The sequence below is a fragment of the Neoarius graeffei genome, chromosome 2 (genome assembly GCF_027579695.1).
Source record: "Neoarius graeffei isolate fNeoGra1 chromosome 2, fNeoGra1.pri, whole genome shotgun sequence".
Lineage (NCBI taxonomy): Eukaryota > Metazoa > Chordata > Actinopteri > Siluriformes > Ariidae > Neoarius > Neoarius graeffei.
Window position 1 is genome coordinate 45,583,787 of NC_083570.1, and position 15,499 is coordinate 45,599,285.

The 15,499-nt window shown below is 40.0% G+C and overlaps 1 protein-coding gene across 3 annotated transcripts in view; it reads left to right on the forward strand.

The window, feature by feature from the left end:
• The window catches only part of pkp2 (plakophilin 2), a 99,932-nt gene extending 84,975 nt beyond the window's left edge, over nucleotides 1-14,957 (forward strand). For all 3 annotated transcript variants that reach the window (XM_060914310.1, XM_060914311.1, XM_060914312.1), the window contains 2 exons: nucleotides 1,400-1,487; nucleotides 14,351-14,957. In XM_060914310.1, the coding sequence (XP_060770293.1) occupies nucleotides 1,400-1,487; nucleotides 14,351-14,419 (157 nt within the window). In that variant the 3' untranslated portion in view covers nucleotides 14,420-14,957. The remainder of the gene's footprint in view (nucleotides 1-1,399; nucleotides 1,488-14,350) is intronic.
• The last annotated feature ends 542 nt before the right edge of the window (nucleotides 14,958-15,499 follow it).

Consider the following 15,499-nt stretch of genomic DNA (forward strand, 5'->3'; position numbering starts at 1 on the left):
GGCTAAGAATCTCTCTTTTTTTTTTTTGACATTATAAAATAAAAATGCATTTGTGTGCAACAGCAACAGCTTTTGGGTGAATTCTTAATAATGCACCAGGTTAGTGTCCCATTTGGACACTATTGTTGCAGGTATAGAGACCTCTGGCGTCCTCGGTTTGCTGTCTTGATTCGCCTTTCTGTGAGGGGGTTTGATCATTATCATTTTCACCAGTCTTACAGCCATCATTAACTACCAATACTTGATTAATTTGCTGTTGAATGTAAATATAATACAAGTATTAATATGTTGCTTAACTACACAGTCAAAAATGGTTCTAATAACACTAACCCGAATCAATATTGGATCGAATCGAATCGAGATCGGATCGGATTGCATCAAATCGTATATAGTCGTGATAATCGATTCTGAAGCTTCGGAATCGACTCGATTCTTGAAATTTGAATCGATACCCAGCCCTAGTCCCTGTTAGCTGGCTTGTTTGCGGACCATGCACTATAAAACGGTACGAACAGTTGAATCGGTCCAATTCAGCTCAGAGTGGATCAGCTCCAATCCACAAACTATACACAAAACCATTGGTAATGATGTTTATTGTAATTTTCATTCCTTGGCTTATCAACCAGTGATGTTGGCCTTTGTCTAGCTTTAATTCAGGTTCTCAAAAAGTAGGAAGTTCAGAAGAACTCAAAATGGTCATTTTTGACTTGCTATAGGTCAAAATGGGGGGAAAAAAACACGGACGCCTCAGTGTTCGTCTTTTGTTAGTAACAAGCTAGCCAGCTAACTGTGATGAGTGACGCATGTTGTCCTCTTCCAAACAGTAAACTAAGATTTAACAAGGCAAATGTGTCTCTATATTGACTGATCTAAAGCATTTTAAAGGGACTGCGTTTACTGTTCATGTTGTGAGTGGCCATATTGATTTTGATGTCACTTGCTGAACTGAGGCTTGAGAAAACCATCCCAAATTTCCAAAGTAGGAATTCCATGTTTTCTTTCATTTTTCCTAATTGGAGATCAGAGAATTACAAGTTACGATCGTCAGTCACATGCAGCAATACACAAGCCAGACTTGCATACTTTACATAATCCCTACTTCTGCAGCTAATCTGAAAAATCTGTGGACAACACACCAATTAAAGGGATTTGCTAATCTTTAGAATTGTCTCTGGCTCACTTCAGGTCATGAATGCAAATGTTTGTAGCTCCTCACACTAATTCCTCCAATTACTAGAGTCAGTTAACTGAAAGGGACTAATTTGCTACTTAATGGTTTACAATGCAGGCAATAGAGGAAATGTCTTCACATTTTTAATGTACAAGCTGTCTCCGTCAATATTTAATAGGACTAAAGCAAACTTTTATTGATTTTTTTTTTTTTTTGGTATGGCGTAAGGCATGGATCCACACAGGCTGGCCGGGCTGCTAGTGTTCTGCTGCACACTCTGTGGAGATACCCTGAGCTTCATGGTAGCTACAAGAAGGTCAGTAAATCTGAAGTTTGGGCAAATACCAATTATCATGTAGTACACTGTCTCTTGCAAAAGTATTCATCCCCCTTGGTGTTTGTCCTGTTTTGTCGCATTACAAACTGGAATTAAAATGGATTTTTGGGGGGTTAGCACCATTTGATTTAGACAACATGCCTACCACTTTAAAGGTGAATTTTTTTTTTTTTTTTAATTGTGACACAAACAATAATTGAGATGAAAAAAACAGAAACCTGGTGTCTTTATTGCATCTCTGATTAATGCCCTCCTTACCCAGTCTGTGAGTTTTGGTGGGCAGCCTTCTCTTGTCAGGTTTGTAGTGGGGTAGGTCCATGCCAAATGACCAGATGGTGGTATTCAACCCCCCAAAGTCAATATTTTGTAGAGCTACCTTTTGTTGCAATCACAGCTGCAAGTCTCTTGGGTTATGTCTCTATTAGCTTGGCGCATATAGCCACTGGGATTTTTGCCCATTCCTCAAGGCAAAACTGCTCCAACTCCAAGTTAGATGGGTTGTGTTGGTGCACAGCAATCTTCAAGTTATGCCACAGATTCTCAATTGGATAGAGGTCTGGGCTTTGACTAGGCCATTCCAAGATATTTAAATGTTTCCCTTTAAACCATTCCAGTGTAGCTTTAGCAGTATGTTTAGGGTCATTGTCCTGCTGGAACGTGAACCATCATCCCAGTCTCAAACCTCTGGCCGACTCAAACAGGTTTTCCTCCAGAATTGCCCTGTATTTAGTGCCATCCATCTTTCCTTCAGTCCTGACCAGCTTTCCTGTCCCTGCAGATGAAAAACATCCTCATAGCATGATGCTGCCACCACCATGCTTCACTGTAGGAATGTTGTTCTCAGGGTGTTGGGTTTGCACCACACATGGTGTTTCCCACGATGGGCAAAAAGATCAATTTTAGTCTCATCTGACCAGAGAATCTTCTTCCATGTGTTTGGGGAGTCTGCCACATGCTGTTGGGCAAACTCCAAACGTGTTTTCTTAAGCACTGACTTTTTTCTGGCCACTCTTCCATAAAGCCCCTCTCTTTGGAGTGTACGGCTTAAAGTGGTCCTATGGACAGATACTCCCATCTCTGTTGTGGATCTTTGCAGCTCCTTCAGTGTTATCTTTGGTGTCTTTATTGCATCTCTGATTAATGCCCTCCTTACCCAGTCTGTGAGTTTTGGTGGGCAGCCTTCTCTTGTCAGGTTTGTAGTGGGGTAGGTCCATGCCAAATGACCAGATGGTGGTTGCAGCACCAGATTCATTTTCTTTGTGAGAGCTTATGGTAATGGATACTGGTGAAATATGAGCTGATTATAAATTTCAGGGCCCTATTCTGTGTATTTAATGAACTAGGTCATTTGGAAAATTACTCAAATTAGACTAGAATGTACCCCCTAAATCCTCGCCAGGGATTTTTGGGGTTTTAAATGCATTTTTCTCAGCTTCTAGGCTACACAGAGGTTTAAATTTTGGTAAATTAACTCTCTGCATGTTGCTAGTCTGGAAGGAAAACATGGAGCTTTGTATCTAGAAAATCCTGGCCATAGGTACTTCCTAAAGATGTTAAAAATTAAGAAAAATGCACTCATGAGTGGGGTTTAGGGCCCTAAAAATACTAGAAAACAAATGTATTCATCTATCACTACCTGGTTGTGTTATTATAAAACAGATTGCCTGGTCACTTTTATATAATGGGAGCGCTCTAGATAGAGTATTTACAGTGGTGCTTGAAAGTTTGTGAACCCTTTAGAATTTTCTACATTTCTGCATAAATATGACCTAAAACAACATCAGATTTTCACAAAAGTCCTAAAAGTATATAAAGAAAACCCAGTTAAATAAATGAGACAAAAATATTCTACTTGGTCTTTTATTTATTGAGGAGAATGATCCAATATTACATATCTGTGAGTGGCAAAAGTATGTGAACCTCTAGGATTAGCAGTTAATTTGAAGGTGAAATTAAAGTCAGGTGTTTGCAAACAATGGGATGACAATCAGGTGTGAGTGGGCACCCTGTTTTATTTAAAGAACAGGGATCTATCAAAGTCTGAGCTTCACAACACATGTTTGTGGAAGTGTATCATGGCATGAACAAAGGAGATTTCTGAGGACCTCAGAAAAAGCATTGTTGATGCTCATCAGGCTGGAAAAGGTTACAAAACCATCTCAAGATTTTGGACTCCACCAATCCATAGTCAGAGAGATTGTGTACAAATGGAGGAAATTCAAGACCATTGTTACCCTCCCCAGGAATGGTCGACTAACAAAGATCACTCCAAGAGCAAGGCGTGTAATAGTCGGCGAGGTCACAAAGGACCCCAGGGTAACTTCTAAGCAACTGAAGGCCTCTCTCACATTGGCTAATGTTCATGAGCCCACCATCAGGAGAACACTGAACAACAATGGTGTGCATGGCAGGGTTGCAAGGAGAAAGCCACTGCTCTCCAAAAAGAACATTGCTGCCCGTCTTCAGTTTGCTAAAGATCATGTGGCAAGCCAGAAGGCTATTGGAAAAATGTTTTGTGGATGGATGAGACCAAAATAGAACTTTTTGGTTTAAATGGGAAGCGTTATGTTTGGAGAAAGGAACACACTGCATTCCAGCATAAGAACCATATCCCATCTGTGAAACATGGTGGTGGTAGTATCATGGTTTGGGCCTGTTTTGCTGCATCTGGGCCAGGACGGCTTGCCATCATTGATGGAACAATGAATTCTGAATTATACCAGCGAATTTTAAAGGAAAATTTCAGACATCTGTCCTTGAACTGAATCTCAAGAGAAGGTGGGTCTTGCAGCGAGACAACGACCCTCAGCACACAAGTCATTCTACCAAAGAACGGTTAAAGAAGAATAAAGTTAATGTTTTGGAATGGCCAAGTCAAAGTCCTGACCTTAATCCAATGGAAATGTTGTGGAAGGACCTGAAGCGAGCAGTTCATGTGAGGAAACCCACCAACATCCCAGAGTTGAAGCTGTTCTGTACGGAGGAACGGGCTAAAATTCCTCCAAGCCGGTGTGCAGGACTGATCAACAGTTACCAGAAACGTTTAGTTGCAGTTATTGCTGCACAAGGGGGTCACACCAGATACTGAAAGCAAAGGTTCACATACTTTTGCCACTCACAGATATGTAATATTGGATCATTTTCCTCAATAAATAAATGACTAAGTATAATATTTTTGTCTCATTTGTTTAACTGGGTTCTCTTTATCTACTTTTAGGACTTGTATGAAAATCTGATGATATTTTAGGTCATATTTATGCAGAAATATAGAAAATTCTAAAGGGGTCGCAAACTTTCAAGCACCACTGTACAGAAATATTGCAGATGTGTCTCTATTTGCTCTACTGACTTTGACTACCAGTTTATATTCTAGGCTCTTACAAGAGCATTACTGCTATGTTTTGAAGGAAAAAATATGCAAGTTGTTATCTGTACGTATTAAACGAGAAACAATTTCATGTGCGGTAGTTTATTATTTATGACGAAACTTTAAATGCAAGATTCAATCTAAATTCAAGGGGCTTAATTTGGACATGAACAATGGGTAGTCAATTTTTTCACTTTTTTACTTGCTTTAACCCTGATATTAAAGTTGCAGATGACAGACTGGCATAATATTAGTATTATTGTATGATATTGTGCATTTAAAAAGAACAGAAAAGGTGACGCAAGCAATTTATCACCATTTGAAAAAACTCGTATTTTTCACGTGACCGTCTGTCCGATGTAACCATTTTACTATGTAAACAATCTCATCTCCTTATCTCTAGCTGCTTTATCCTGTTCTACAGGGTCGCAGGCAAGCTGGAGCCTATCCCAGCTGACTACGGGCGAGAGGCGGGGTACGCCCTGGACAAGTCGCCAGGTCATCACAGGGCTGACACATAGACACAGACAACCATTCACACTCACACCTACGGTCAATTTAGAGTCACCAGTTAACCTAACCTGCATGTCTTTGGACTGTGGGGGAAACCGGAGCACCCGGAGGAAACCCACGCGGACACGGGGAGAACATGCAAACTCCACACAGAAAGGCCCTCGCCGGCCACGGGGCTCGAACCCGGACCTTCTTGCTGTGAGGCGACAGCGCTAACCACTGCACCACCGTGCTGGCATGTAAACAATTACTATGCAAATTGTGAAAGAAAATGGCAAGGGATAACTAAAACCCGTAAATTTGGGTTTTCATTCAACGTAGTAATTATTATGAGCATCATCCTTACAAAAACACGGGGATTTTTGAAGTATTTTTCTCGATCGTCGAGGGTCTGTCAGTTTTTCTTTACTCACGTAACGAAACTAGATTTGACCTAAAAACATTTGGGAACACCCCATAGAAATAAAATTGCGCATGTCAAAACGTCATTTCGGGTCTTTGTTTGAAGAGTCCCAGAATTTCCGGAAATTGTTTAGTTTTGCGCGTTCTGATGCAAAGAAGTACGTCAGTCTCAATGTTATGTGAGCAAGGTAAGTTGCATGAATCATGTTTATTTGGCATGTTTTCGTTGTAAATTCGCATTTGTGTAATCAATGACCATGTTTCTTTATCAAATATGCACGGAAACCTTACTATATTTGTGTTTATAGCACATTTCTGACGCTGAGAATGGGGGGGTTCCTTTTAGAAATGTGGCTGATTGGACAGACATTTACGGACTCATAACATAACATGGACAGACATAGAACTTTCGGTCCTCGTTACGTGAATAGACGGAATATCCGAATCGCTTTTTAAGTTTGTGTTTCATGTTTGATGAGGCGAGGGTGCAGTACATGGTAGAAGCATCACCAGGGTTATTCAAGTGGCTGACCCGACCAGACTCCTCTGTGGAGCCATTCACGAATATCACTAGGAAATTGTCAACACCAGTCATGGATGAGACAAAAAGCACAACCAGAACACAGTTTTTCAAATTCTCATGATGCATTGTGTTGTGACCTCATCTCATCTGTGACACCAGACTTGCTCCTTGGACTGGGTCTGTCTCTCTCCTGGTTCTGCGTCTGTCCTGTTATGCGAGATGGGATGATTCTGCATTTACTTTTATGTTAGAAATATGTTTTACATGGTAATGTATTAATTCTTTGTTTAAAAATTGATACCAACTAAATGATAGATACCTGTAGTCATGCTTAGGAAACTGTACTTCATCATTTAAATAACAAATCTGATAGGGTTTAGTTAGCCGCATGATGAAAAGTTGAAGGACTGAATTGCCACAACATTTTTCTGTTGAAAGGTATACTTAAGTAGCCTCATTTCTAAAAGTAAAGATTGGAATTGCTATAAGGTATCAAAATGTATAACATTTAATGTAAAAAAGAGTATTGAATTAAATGTTTTGAACCTATATTTGTGTGTTTTGAATTATGTCTGTCCTGTTACGTGAGTGACATTAGGGTAAAAATACATAGCATTTTAACAGGAACCACTACAAAGACCATCTTTTCTTTATTATTTTTGTTAAATTTATAGTTCAGGTCACTGTGGAAAACAATTTTTATGCTCAGAATATGATTATTTTTTCAGCAGTATGTCCTCATGAAAGGCTTAAGAGCAAATGGAGAGCCAGATTCAATTACATACCCCACAAAAAGTATCATATCTTTAAGAGCCTGAATGGAAATGAAGCACAGGTAGCACAGGTCTGCAACTTGGTAAATAGTTTCATTAATTCAATCACTACAAACATGTGAAGTGTCATCTTGTTATTTGTGCATCATTCTCTTTTTTCAATCCCAAATCATCCATTTTTAATGCCCTCGAATTTGTTTTTGCTGTTACATGTACTCTACAGTTCACAAATAACTATGTACTTGACCATGAAAAAGTAATTTAAGATCACAGATGCAGCACTCTCCTATTCATATGTTCGTCATGACTGATACTGGGTGTATTGTCTGTTTACAGTTGCATTTCTGACAGACTATATCAGTATTTATAATTTTCCATAAATCATGTATACACCAGTATTTTAAAATACATGCGTATGTATTATTTACCAGCTGGGAGGTCCGTATCGTGAAATACCGGGACTGAGGTCTTGAAAGTACTGAGCGAGGCCCTCTGGGCCGAGATCAGTATTCAAGGCCGAGGTCACGGTATTTCACCATACGGACCGACCTTAAGCTGGTAAATAATATATTTATTTTTTTCGTTACCAAATTCTAACAGAAAACGAGAGCGCCCGAAAGGGAAAACCGAGCCGAGCCGCCATTTTGAATCCTCATTCACGGCTGTAATGCAAGTGGCTTCCTCCTCGGTATACAAGTGCACTTCCATGGCAGGAAAAAAAAACTACATTTTGCCGCCTATGTAGTCCCCTATTTATACAAAATTGAGTCATTCAGGATTCAGCCATGTTTTTGCTCGGCGTTAGCAAGTTACAGGTTTTTAGCTTTCTCCTGAAATGTTTTCTTTTATTTCTTCTTCCTCAAGGCAGTAAAACTCACTTTCGCTCTGAAGACTGTCGTTATCGCTATCCATGCTGTAAAATTAATGCTATTCTCTTGAGAAATGCTGGTAAAAATTTTATTTTTGATAATCTTATAAAAAAAAAAAAAACATAAATGTTGACAAAAAATGCTACTATGTTTGTTGTTGTGAACGAGCGAGTCACCAGAGGTCCGTAACCGGGGTCCGTATTGTAGGATACGGACCCACTCGCCAACCAATCGGAGCACAGGATTTGATGGAAACCGGACCGCGAAAAAAATAACACTTTGTTTGATGATATTTCCTTTCTGTTTTCAGATCTGAGTGATCTTTAATATTGCTCCTGTTCAAAGAGCCAAACTTGTAGTCTAGAGTGTAGATGGTACTTGTAACAAATTTGTGGTGCTGGAACTCTATAAATAGAACTAACGGCTAGTTCCTTAATAATATATAGACCAAAATGTGTTTGGTCCCTGCACCAGGCACAAATAGAAGGGCATGAAAGTATAAGCTTAGCCCTCAAAGTAAAACAAAAATTGTGAAAGCATTTGCAGAATTCAATGCAACCTTTAATAACATCTGAGACTCCCTCATACAGAAAATACTAAATCCTTGATTGATCATTAATTAGAATCTATCTTAAAAATGACTAAATACACAAACAACAAATTCGAGGGCATTAAAAATGGATGATTTTGGGATTGAAAAAAAGAGAATGATGCACAAATAACAAGAAGATGACACTTCACATGTTTATAGTGATTTGAATTAATGAAACTATTTACCAAGTTGCAGACCTGTGCTACCTGTGCTTCATTTCCATTCAGGGTCTTAAAGATATGATGCTTTTTGTGGGGTATGTAATTGAATCTGCCATATTTCTGTAAATATTGTATCTAGAGAGCTCCCACTATATAAAAGTGACCAGGCAATCTGGTTTATAATAAGACCAGGTAGTGATAGGAGATGAATACATTTGATTTTTAGGGCCGTAAACCCCACTCCCAAGTGCGTTTTTCTTAATTTTTAGTATTTTTAGGAAGTACCTATGGCCAGGATTTTCTTGATAGATGGCTCTGTTTTCCTACCAGATTAGCAATATGTAGAGAGTTAATTTACCAAATTTCAAACCTCTGTGTACCCTAGAAGCTGAGAAAAATGCATTTAAAATCACAAAAATCCCTGGTGAGGATTTAAGGCCAATTCATGCTGACAACGCAGTCCTCGCAGATGGCGTCTGCGTAGCCCCCCCCTTCGCAGACGCTCTGCGCGCACCTCCCAAAAATTGTGACCACCGCAGAAGCCTCGCAGACAAGAGGGCTCTGATTGGTCCACTCTACATCCTCTGTACACGCACTTCCGCTTCCCTACTTTCCCAGTTTGGTTTGTTTTCACTACCGCCATTTTTAAAAAGACGAGCGAAGATGGAGCAGCACGAAGAGCGGTTGATCGAGGAAGTACGTGCATCTATACGACTCCAGTTCTAGTCATTATAAGTAACCGGAGGATAAACACTCCACTAACCACACCCACCAACTACTCCTAGCGACTTCACGACTTCGCGCCCCCTTGCGTTGTGGCGGTGAATAACATGGCGCACGCCTATTACTCCCCGCTCAACGATAAATTACAACTGTCTGCGAAAAGCTATCTGTGAAAGCCTTGTCGCAAGAGCATGCAGAGGCCCTTGGGGGGTACATTCTAGTCTAATTTAGTAATTTTCCCAGAATGGCATAAATAAAAAACCTCTGGGTCTAGAAAGCTGAAATTTTGAAAACTAATTTAGATTTACATTTATTTTCATCAGTAACTTCCACCATTAAACTAAAAATAGTGCTGCAACCAATTTTCTATACAGTATATTGGGTCTTTTTGGCTTGGACTTGCCCAATGGTGCCATATTCTTTCCATTTTGCTACTGTATAATGGATTTAATGGCGCTCCCTGGGATATTCAGAGTTTGGGATATTTTTTTATAACCCAACCCTGATCTATACTTCTCCACAACTTTGTCTCTGCCCTGTTTGGAGGCTCCTTGGTTTTCATGTTGCTTGCTTAGTAGTGTTGCAGAGTCAGGGTCCTTCCAGAACAGGTTGATTTATACAGACATCATGTGACAGATCATGTGACCACTTGATTGCACACAGGTGGATCCTAATCAGCTAATTATGTGACTTATGAAGTGAATTGGTTGGACCGGCTCTTATTTAGGGGTTTCATACGAAAGGGGGTGAATACTTATGCACACTCCAGATTTCTGTTTTTTCATCTTAATTTTTATTTGTCACAATAAAACAACAATGTACACCTTTTAAAGTGGTAGGCATGTTGTGTAAATCAAATGGTGCTAACCCTCCAAAAATCCATTTTAATTCCAGCTTGTAATGCGACAAAACAGGACAAACACCAAGGGGGATGAATACTTTTGTAAGATACTGTAGAATATGGACAGATGGGTCATATCACAATTATACACTGTGGAAACATTATTAAGGCAAATTAGGGCAGCAGTTAGACATCTGGTCTGCAATCATTTTGAGGTATTGTGGGTTGATTTATTGATTGACACTGTGATCACAGGCAAATAAAAATTAGTTGCTTGTGACGTGGCATTTTTTTCAAGTTGTTGTGTTATTGCAATTAGGGGTGGGGCGATATGACCAAAATATCAAATTGCAGTGTTATAAGACACTTCTGTGATACTCGATATGTATCATGATGTATATAAAGGTTGGAAAACAGACTGCAAGAAAAGAGTCATGCTGTGTTAAAAAAAAAAACTTTGAAAATGAGTGTTTTACTATCTACAGAAATGAATAAACACTAAAAAGAAAAAATGAATTCTGTAAAATGGTTAACATGGGGGGGGGGGGGGGGGGGAGATTTAAAATGCTGCAAAACTTTAAACCAGTAAATCATCAACTCAGAGTTCATAATTGTACGGTAAAAAAAAAAATCTAGAAATGTCAACCTCCGGTCACACTACAATTCATGATGCTTTACGTTGGGTTATCGATGAAAATGAGGCATTTTGGTGACAATATACAGGTGAGCTAAAAGTTGTCGCCACACAGCAGGCGAGCACTTGACTGTCGCGCCTTCGCGCAGCCACGCTCGCTCACAGGACCCAGTCATTATGGGAAACACCTGATGCTGATTTCAGTGCAATCAGCACGCTCATATAAGGACACAGAGCCTGTGTCTGAAATCACTCACTCGTTCACTACTCCCTATTCACTATCTAGGGAATTCTATATAGAGGTCTACATAGTGAGCTCATTGATAAAATGAAAAAACACTTTCGTACACTACTCCACCACGCCGTTATTTACGTCATTACTGTCGCACAATTAAAATGTGCCAAGTCAGTCGGCTGGTGGGTTTTCAAAATAATAACTACATTTATTTTTTTCGCGGCCTGGTTTCCATCAAATCCTGCGCTCTAATTGGCTGGCAAGCGGGTCTGTATCCTACGGTAAGGACCCCAGTTACGGACCTCTGGCGACTCGCTTGTTCACAACAACAGCAAACATGGTAGCAATTTTTGTCAACATTTATCTTTTTTTATAAGATTTATTTATAAGATTTTTATCAAAAATCTTATAAATTTTTGTCAGGATTTCTCAGCATAATAGCGTTAATTTTACATCATGGGTGGCGATAATGACAGTGTTCATAGCGAAAGCGAGTTTTACTACCCTGAGGAAGAAGAAAGAAAACATTTCAGGAGAAAGCTAAAAACCTGTAACTTGCTAACGCCGTGCAAAAACATGGCTGAATCCTGAATGACTCAATTTTGTATAAATAGGGGACTACATAGGCGGCAAAATGTAGGGGTTTTTTTTCCTGCCATGGAAGTGCACTTGTATACCGAGGAGGAAGCCATTTGCATTACAGCCATGAATAAGGATTCAAAATGGCGGCTCGGCTCGGTTTTCCCTTTCGGGCGCGCTTGTTTTCTGTTAGAATTTGGTAAAGAAAAAAATAAATATATTATTTACCAGCTTAAGGTCGGTCCGTATGGTGAAATACCGTGACCTCGGCCTTGAATACTGACCTCAGCCCAGAGGACCTCAGTCAGTACTTTCAAAACCTCGGTCACGGTATTTCACCATACGGACCTCCCAGCTGATAAATAACATATGTATGTACGGTATTTTTGTGATAAATCCATATTATAGAGTGTATTTCCCACATTAATAAATACAAAGTACTTTGTCTGCTGCATCTTTCAGTTCTTTTAAATCAAGGCTGAATGCTTTCTTTCTTCTTTGCCACTGCCTTTTGTTAAATCAAATTTGAGGCTTTTGATTAATTCCTCGCTCTGCACTGCAACTTTTATTCTTGTATTTTATCTGTCTTATTCTATTTTTTAGCTTCTTTTCTATTCTCTTACTATTTTTAATTGTACTTGAATGTCTGTTTATAATGTGTTGCTTCCTCTGTCCATTCACCCCAACACTCCTCCCCCCCCTTCGGCGTGACCGCAATGCATCATGGTATATGTTGCTTGGTTAGTGACCATCAGTTGTACATTTACTTTTCACAATGCATTGTGGTCTGCTATGAGTCCACTATATAGGGTGTAATAATTCTCACTGTAAATTCGGACAGCACTACAAAATGGCAAGCTCACTATATAGTCCACTATATAGTGAGTAGTGAGTGATTTCGGACACAGGGAGAGACTTTTTGAAGTATTGTCATTATCACTGTCTCGTATGTTTCTAGCCATGTTTATGGCTCTGGTTAAATCCTCTGCTTTATGGCTCGGATTTCTGTTTTGGTTTTGTTTGTGCTTTGTTACTCTGACCTTGCATCCCTTTTTTTTTTTTTTGGTAAACATCATGCCTGCTAATAAACACTCTTCCTGCACTTACATCCGTCTACCGCCGCATACCTGACAGAATACTTCTTCGCAAAGTCTCTGTGAAAACAGCGTCCTTATATGCGCATGCTGATTGCACTGAAATCAGCATCAGGTGTTTCCCATAATGACTGGGTCCCAAGTGCACGCACTACGTGCTCCGACGGATCCCTGAATGTAAATGCACTTTTTAAGTCTCAGCAAAGTTTAGGCTCTGCCGAGCCGCTGTGTTGATGAGGCTCCCGCAAGCATCAGGGACGTGAATTCGAGACAAATACAAAATACACTATATTGCCAAAAGTATTCGCTCACCTGCCTTGACTCACATATGAGCTTAAGTGACATCCCATTCCTAATCCATAGAGTTCAATATGATGTCGGTCCACCCTTTGCAGCTAGAACAGCTTCAACTCTTCTGGGAAGGCTGTCCACAAGGTTTAGGAGTGTGTTTATGGGAATTTTTGGCCATTCTTCCAGAAGTGCATTTGTGAGGTCACACACTGATGTTGGACGAGAAGGCCTGGCTCTCAGTCTCCGCTCTAATTCATCCCAAAGGTGTTCTATCGGGTTGAGGTCAGGACTCTGTGCAGGCCAGTCAGGTTCATCCACACCAGACTCTGTCATCCATGTCTTTATGGACCTTGCTTTGTGCACTGGTGCACAGTCATGCTGGAAGAGGAAGGGGCCAGCTCCAAACTGTAAAAACAGTCTGCATGCCTAGGTGCTTGATTTTATACACCTGTGGCCATGGAAGTGATTTGGAACACCTGATTCCGATAATTTGGATGGGTGAGCAAATACTTTTGGCAATATAGTGTACATCTCAAGAGGCTCGACGAGGGTTCCCCGAACTTCAGGAAGTATTCCCAAACCCATGTGCAAGCATTTGCCACTTAGTTTGCTGGCAAAAACCTCGCCACCAAATTTCAGTGCACACACTGAAATTTTTCACAATGTTTTGGCCACTCACGAGGTGGAGACACTCCAAAAAACAACTCGCGAAGCTCGGAGAACATTCAGTGTATCACACGGTTGGTGGCGATGCTACCAGTTTTTCATCGCCAAGGATTCGCAAACCCATCGCGAGCTGTGGTGTGATCAGGGCCTTATATAAAGCTATCATGATGCACAGGAGGTTTCAGAAACGTACACTCTCATAATTTATCGTGATATTGAGAATCCGATCATATTGCAATACCGTGGTGGTGTGATATGCACACCACAGCCGCATGGTTATTTTGCTCAATATTTGAAATTACAATTATTCAACCGATTTGTGAACAAAATGGTTTCACTGCACATTATTACGACTTCGAATATTTTGAAACTGCTCAGTAGTCATTTCACTTGTGGCTGAATTTGTCCCAGAATGTGTAGTGGCTGTGTGTTGTGTTCCCCCCAATGCCATCTCAAGTCTCAGTATTTTGTGAAACAGATGTGAAATGGTCAGTGCACTCGCATTGGGTGTGCGCAATTTTTATCCATATTATAATAATGTATTATATAATTTGTTTCATTTTTGGACACCTCTTGCAGGCTGGTTATAGGAAGACAGATTTCATCAACAACAGGACTGTGAAGGCAGTGAATTCAACTTGTAACTGACCTCAAGTGGAAAACCGGAGAACTACTCTAAAGGAAACACTACACGAATAATAAGGACTGGTGAAGACTAATTTCTTCCTAAAATGCACTTTCAGTTTCCTCAGAAATGTCGTTCTGGTGCTCTGCTCCTGTGTAGTGGCATTTCTTACAGGGTGTTGGAACTGGATTGGTCTTTTATTTCCTACTGCTAAGAAAGACGCATCAGTGCCGACATCTCTGATGGCTTCCGAGTGCTGCCATGAGTCAAATTTTGCTTTTGTGCCTCCACTGCTAACAGCAAATGGGATACATGAATGTCTTGTAGCACTTGAGTGGATTTTGCATGTCATCATGTTCCAAAAAACACAACACCTTAACGCGAGTCAGTCATGATGTTACATGCATCCTAATCCAAAAATAAATCAATGGATAGTTAAAATAATCAGTTGAAAGCTTGTTTTAAGCATGTACATGAATGTTTTAATGGGAATAAATCCATGGAGTTCAAACCGAATTAAATTTTAATCCGATGAAAAAATAAAGATGCTCCTGTTCAGAAGTTTACATGTGGCAAATCTACTTATATTCATGACACACACTGACCAACAGGAGGTGCCCTCTCTGAGGAAATGGTGTACATTGCCTTCATTCATTTTTATCCCCCGCTGGCCGAAAGGCCCGAAGGGGGATTATGTTGTGGCGATTTCCATCTGTTTGTCCGTCTGACTTCAGAAGGGTGCTCACCTTCTGAAATCAACTCTTCTCACAATTTTTGTAGGAATTTCACCAAACTTGACAAAAGGCCTTGTTATATGTCGGTAGTACGCATATTGTTATTTTGTTCAATTCAGTCGCATTTTACCAAAGTTACAGCCCTTGATTAACAACCTTGTACTTTGACAATTTCATGAAGGTGTGCTTGCCTTCTGACATCAACTCCTCTCACAAATTGTGGAGGAATTTCACCAAACTTGGTAAAAGGCTTTGTTATATGACAGTTATACGCATATTGAAATTTCATTTAATTTGGGCACATTTTCCCGGAGTATGCCCTTGATTATTAACAAACTTGTACTTTGGCAATTTCATCAAGGTGTGCTT